This window comes from Oncorhynchus kisutch, linkage group LG23 (assembly GCF_002021735.2).
Source record: "Oncorhynchus kisutch isolate 150728-3 linkage group LG23, Okis_V2, whole genome shotgun sequence".
NCBI lineage: Eukaryota > Metazoa > Chordata > Actinopteri > Salmoniformes > Salmonidae > Oncorhynchus > Oncorhynchus kisutch.
Window position 1 is genome coordinate 4,960,701 of NC_034196.2, and position 6,237 is coordinate 4,966,937.

Genomic DNA, 6,237 nt, shown 5'->3' on the forward strand with positions numbered 1-6,237 from the left:
ACGTTTTGATACAAAGCGAAAGCAGCGGTTTAATAGTACATTAACCATTGACACTGGTCGCACTGGCTTGAAAATACGTTGATGCCAGCCAAGCAGCCTGTTTGATGAAGGCAGAGCGCATTTAGCTACTTATATATATATATATATATATATATATATATATATATATATATATATATATATATATATATATATATATATATATATATATATATATATTATATATATATATATATATATATATAAAGAAACAAAGTAAAGCTATTGTGTACAGTACTTAACAACATTAGGTACATTGCTGTTACAATGAATACACATCTGGAAAAGCAAATTGGATATATCATAATGCCGCACTTTGAAATAGATCAAATCCTTTAATTTAAAAAAGAAATATAAAAGCCAAATAGATGATGGCATTCATTCCCCGTGCTCACCTCTTCTTCCCTTTCTTATAGGCTATTCCAGCATGCAGCCACAGCATCAAGTGCCATCTTTTAGTATATCAAATCATTTAAAAGGGTCCTACAAGTGAACAGCGTAGCTACAGGTCGACACCTCAAAACAAAGCCCAATAAAGAAGCGTTTCAATGGAACAGCGGCAACAAAGATGGAACGTCCATCGCCGCGTAAAACTAGGCTGCTATCTGGCCTCGGGACCCAAACACCGGCTTAGTTATTTGTATATGTCCCAATCTATTATATACATTTAAGAAAAAAAAAGCTTTAGTACCAACCCACCAAAATGGCGTTTATTTTTTTCAAGATTCATGCTGAAGCAGATACAAGAACCATGTGGTGTTTGACTCACAAGTCAGAGAGACCCGGATTTGGTTTTGATGAAAGGTAATTTACTGTGTGTTTTTAGGCTGTAATTTGGAACAACTATGTACAGATCGAAACGCAAGTTTACAAAAGCCTGGCTTTCCGTGTGTTTACCTGACAGCAGTGTGTAGCAGATCACCGTGCGCCAGAGGAGTACTTTGCCTTAGTGATGAGGTATAGGACTATGTCTTGGTGTCCTCCAAAAGCGGCAATGTGTAAGGCACTCCACCCTTCCCTGTTCGCCAATCGAATATCGGCTCCGAATTTCACCAGCAGTTTTACAAGTTCGAGATTCCCGTCGATGACTGACTGATGCAACGCCGTCTGTCCTTCGGGCCCGAAGGAGTTGACATTGAATTCGCAGTTTGTCATGTTCTGGAGCAACGAGTGAAGTTCCTTTGTGTTGCCTTGCTTCACCGCCTCTTGGAATACTCTCTGAGGCGCTGAGCAAGTTGATACATCCCCCTGACTCATTGTGAAACCGGGATAGGTATAGCTCCTGTGTCGTTCTATGTGATAATCACTTTATGGGTCTCTGGTGTGGGAATAGTGCCCAGATACTGGATTACTACCAGTTATGAGGCTCTTAAAAAGAAGTAAAAATCGTATGCTATAGATAAAATAATACGAACACAATATATCCCAAACAGGACATAAACAAAATAACACACTTGGTGTGCAAAAGGTTGTCAATGGTTGCGAAATCCGAAATCCCGTCGCAGTGTGTAGCCTAGTCTCCTCTTGCCTTCGTTTCCCTCCCTTGTAATAGCAGCACCAGGTAGTATAGGCTATTTGCAGAGATGGAACAGAGCGACAGTTGAAACCTTTCTTCTGTTGGTATACTGAAAGAACAGCCACGGTATCTGGAACTCCAAACGCGGTGAATTTACCCTGCAGGATCCTGGAGTCGCGGCAGTTCGTATGGCAAGGGTAGCTGTGTGAGACAGGTACGATCCACATAAGTACACTGATCAGGGCTATATACTCCCTAACGTTTACATTCCAACATCGACATCAAAAACACGTTTTATGGACACTTTACACATAAGGTTCAGATACAAAATCCAATAATTGATGTTGTAGATGAAATATAATATATTTCGGTACTTGCCTGTGAGAATTGGACGGATCCTGGCGGCGACGTAGTATGAAATTCCCCCTCGTGCCCCGTGTTGCGTGTACTTCGTGCGGTCCCAGTGAGTCTCTGCTCCACAGTGCGCACGATGGGGATATTTTACGCGTCGTTTATTTGCATAACAATGGTACACAATAGAATCAACTCTTGTGAAATGTGCGGAAACCGAGGGAGGTAATAGGCTACTGGGTCCGTTTGGGGAGGGTCTAGAAGCCGTGAAACCGTAGAGCAAGGCGTGGTCTCTTGGAACCAAATGTCCCGTAGAAATAAAATCAAGCGGAATCTAGAAAATTGTCTCTCTTTTCTTTTTACTCACTCAAGAGAGAAACGCACTCACAAGAGAGACGTGACTCAAACGGGGAGTATGGTGTTGACATCGTGAAAAAAGCAATATAATGCTGTAGTTGTTGAGTATAACCCGGAGTAGGCTCTTGCGCACGGAGTAATAATACACGTTCCAAAAACGTATTATTATCGATGAACGACTAGTTAAACCACAGATGATCCGATTTAAAAAAATGTCAACAGCAGAAGTACTACTGAACTGTGAAGGACCTGTTTACGCGTCGCCTCTTTGATGTTTTGTCGTTGTGTTAATTCAGGCTCAGGTTTTAAAAGTTACGAACTAGCGACGCCGAGGTGTAGTTTGCTACTGTGTCAAAACGACACCTTACTTTCTCTGAAACACTGACCACAACAACAAAAACAGCAAAAGTCGTAAGGGATTGTCACGGATGGTTTATACAATCAAATGTTGTGCCAATAGATCTGTTCATGGAATATTGTACACATAAAATAGGCTTCCAGTAGTCACTACTATAAAATACTAAAAACCAAAACTTTGTTAGTTTTATCTCAAACAATCAGATAATGTACACTGTAGGCATACCGTATCTGATATGAAAGAGGGTGACAAAAAACCCGCATTGGCCTACATTACGACATACACGCATGACCATATTAATTGTCAATAACAAACTTAAAATTGGATGTCCACTTAAACTTCTAAAAAAACTAATGAGGCCGGATCACAAGTCTAGTCTCTAACCCCCATCCATAAAATCAAGCCAAGGGATACCTCTGTGGCTGTTACGAGCCGTCGAAAATAGCAACGCGGATATTCCAGTTGTTTTAAAGTGACAAGAAGCAATGGAACTTAACAAACAACAAAAGCCTGTGCGACTTCCTTTTGCAAGTGAAGGTGACATTGCGCATAGAATGACATGCAGCAGCATAGCTACCGTGGGAACCGGACGGCTGCAATTCTGTGCGTTGTTCTCGCGCCTTGCTCTTCTCACACGACTCTGGCGTGGAAACCACACCGTTATAGCTTCTATAGCCTGGGAGTCCTACACATATAGACCGATCCGTGATACTCTAACCACCCTGTCTTTTCAAAGTAAAGCAGTTTCAGTTTGTCCACAGGTTCCCACGAACTCAACTGTACATTTGGTGCACATACCCACTGTGATGACTCATTATGTTGTGTTCAGTTAAATGGGCCTATATCTGATACACAGGCATAATTTCTCACTGCCAGACTCGCTCAAGGAACATGTATATAGTCTACAAACAATTAGAAAAACTCATAACTTTATTGGCTATGTTAGTAATTCAGGGAAGGTGGCGCAGAGCGTTATATCTACCGTCGCTTTGATTGGACTGATCATGTCAACATCATACTTTCAACATTTTAGCTAGCCAAGCAGTCATAATCACGAATCACGTTAACAATCTACTGGCAAATCCTTTTCAATACATGTCATATGAAGAGAAATTATAGATAAAAGGTATCGGTGCTCATCGGCCACTGGACAAACATTACACAACAAATTGGAAATCGCTAATGCAACAATACGTGGTTTGGTGGGAATCAGTGACTAATTGCAAGTGTGGCAAAGCAATCACTATTTTGCTTCCCCTGCCTGTTATTCGGGTCTCTTTTACAAGCTTAAAAGGATAAACATTCACACGCAAAACCATGGGCCAGAAAAGGTTGAATACATTGACCATGTCAATCCAGCATGACTTCTGCTGCATTCAAAACAACTGGAAACTCGGAACTGTGAAATCTCAGACTTCAGTGAGTTCAAGTCAACTGGGAACTCAGAAAAAAAACTATCTCCGACTGAGAAAATACGTTTTGAACGGTCATCCAACTCGGAATTCCAAGTCGGGAACTCAGGCCTCTTTCTAGAGCTACAACCTGTAGACCACTGACTTCATGATTTAACCAGGTTTTTTTCCAGAGTTCCCAGTTGTCTTGAAAGCACCAAAAATCCAGAGAATACCAGACTCTGTTGAGAAAATTCATGACAAAACGTTGTTTAAGTGAGCACAGCACAACAATGAGTCCAAAAATGTATTGTGCTCTGCTGCATAAATTATGTAATATGCCAGGAAGATATGTATATTTTAGCTAAGAAAGTAACACTAAGTGTATGTTGTGTAGTAAGCTGTTAGTAGCCCATGTGCCTCACCTAAATAATTTGGTCCCTTTCCCCCTCATAATTTAGCCTACAGTTCTGACTTGGTAGTGCACATGTAGCCTATAACCTGTTTTAGAGAAATGTAATCATTGAATATTGTAAGAGCATTCATTGTCTGCTTGTATGCCCCCTTTATTTATGCTATGGTTCTGACTTGGTGTACAGGGAGAATACTGTAAGAATGGCCCATGTTCTGAATTTTGTTGCTGTACATTTCAAAAGTGCTGAACAAATAGTTATATTTACTACGTCCGTCTTAGCTCGCTCATTAATGTCTTAATCAAAATTACGGATTGCCTCTTATCTGGTCATCGTCCCCTTATGCCATAGTTTGTACATATGAATTGTGAGTAGAAACCACATTTGTTTAAGCAAGGCAGCCATATCAGCTATGTTTTTTTTAAAGGCAGTAACTGAGGCTGAATGAACGGTGCCCCTAACAGTGGGTCCCGTTTGTCACCATTATCGTGCAATTCATGTATTGTTTAGTGTTGTGTTGTGTTGTGTAGTGTCTTTGGTTGCATGCATCTAAAACATTTTTGGGGAGACTACCAAGTTTAACATGCTAAAATCATCACTGGATGTTCTCATAATAACGATTAAGCGGACAATAAATTCACATAACAGAAAACCCCTAGATGAATTGTTGAATCATTCAACATATGTGGTGTTTACAAGTGTGTGTTACTTGTCACACTGCACACATTTCCATTTACTTGTACCATAGCTGAGAGAACCATTTGTGCATTTTGGTAGCACACATCACTAAGGTGCAGCCCTTAAAGGCCTTCCCACACTGTATGTCAGATTCAGTCTTTTACGATTATTACATGTCACACTACGCGATGTTACCAAAATAAAATCTTGATATAAACCTGGCCAGATTGTACAACTTTCTTCAGTTCTGTCGTTACACTCTGCGATTGGCTTGCGAGGCTACGTCAGCAGACATAAGCTACGTAAACTGCAGCTGTGTATTTGATAGCAGCGCAACCCTGCCAAGTGAGTTCGGAAAGACTGAAAGTATGCAACAATTTATAAGATTTGACTGAGTTTACAGTTCATAAATCTGGTGTGACCACCATTTGCCTCATGGAGTGTAATATCTCCTTCATGTAGAGTTGATCATGCTGTTGTTTGTGGCCTGTGGAATGTTGTCCCTCTTCGATGGCTGTGCGAAGTTTCTGGATATTGGCGGGAACTGGAACAGGCTGTCGTACACGTCGATCCAGAGCATCCCAAACATGCTCAATGGATGACATGTCTGGTGAGGATGCAGGCCATGGAAGAACTGGGACATTTGCAGCTTCCAGGAATTGTGTACAGATCTTTGCGACATGGGCCATGCATTATCATGCTGAAACACGAGATGATAGAGGTGTGTTCCAATGGACCTCAGGATCTCATCACAGTATCTCTGTGCATTCAAATTGCCATCAATAAATGTAATTGTGTTCATTGTCCGTAGCTTATGCCTACCCATACCATAACCCCACCGCCCCATGAGGCACTCTGTTCACAATGTTGACATCTGCAAACCGCTCGTCCACCCAACGCCATACATGTGGTGTGCAGTAGTGAGGCCTGTTGGACATATTGCCAAATTCTATAAAACAATGTTGGAGGCAGCTTATGGTAGAGAAATTAACAATAAATTCTATGGCAACAGCTGTGACATTCCTGCTGTCACATGCCAAGTGCACTTTCTTTCAGAACTCCAGACATCTGTAGCATTGTGTTGTGTGACAAAACTGCACATTTTAGAGTGGCCTTTTATTACCCCCAGCACAA

At 41.2% G+C, this 6,237-nt stretch overlaps 1 protein-coding gene across 1 annotated transcript; it reads right to left on the bottom strand.

The window, feature by feature from the left end:
• Positions 1-237: 237 nt before the first annotated feature.
• Positions 238-1,756, bottom strand: LOC109877850 (notch-regulated ankyrin repeat-containing protein A). The gene has a single exon (XM_020470078.2). It carries the CDS (start codon positions 1,294-1,296, stop codon positions 958-960), a length of 339 nt encoding a protein of 112 aa, XP_020325667.1. The 5' UTR covers positions 1,297-1,756; the 3' UTR covers positions 238-957.
• Between the last annotated feature and the right edge of the window lie 4,481 nt (positions 1,757-6,237).

Bases quoted from the DNA above. Each gene is read 5' to 3' on its own strand.
- LOC109877850 (XM_020470078.2), bottom strand. From the start codon at position 1,296: ATGAGTCAGGGGGATGTATCAACTTGCTCAGCGCCTCAGAGAGTATTC.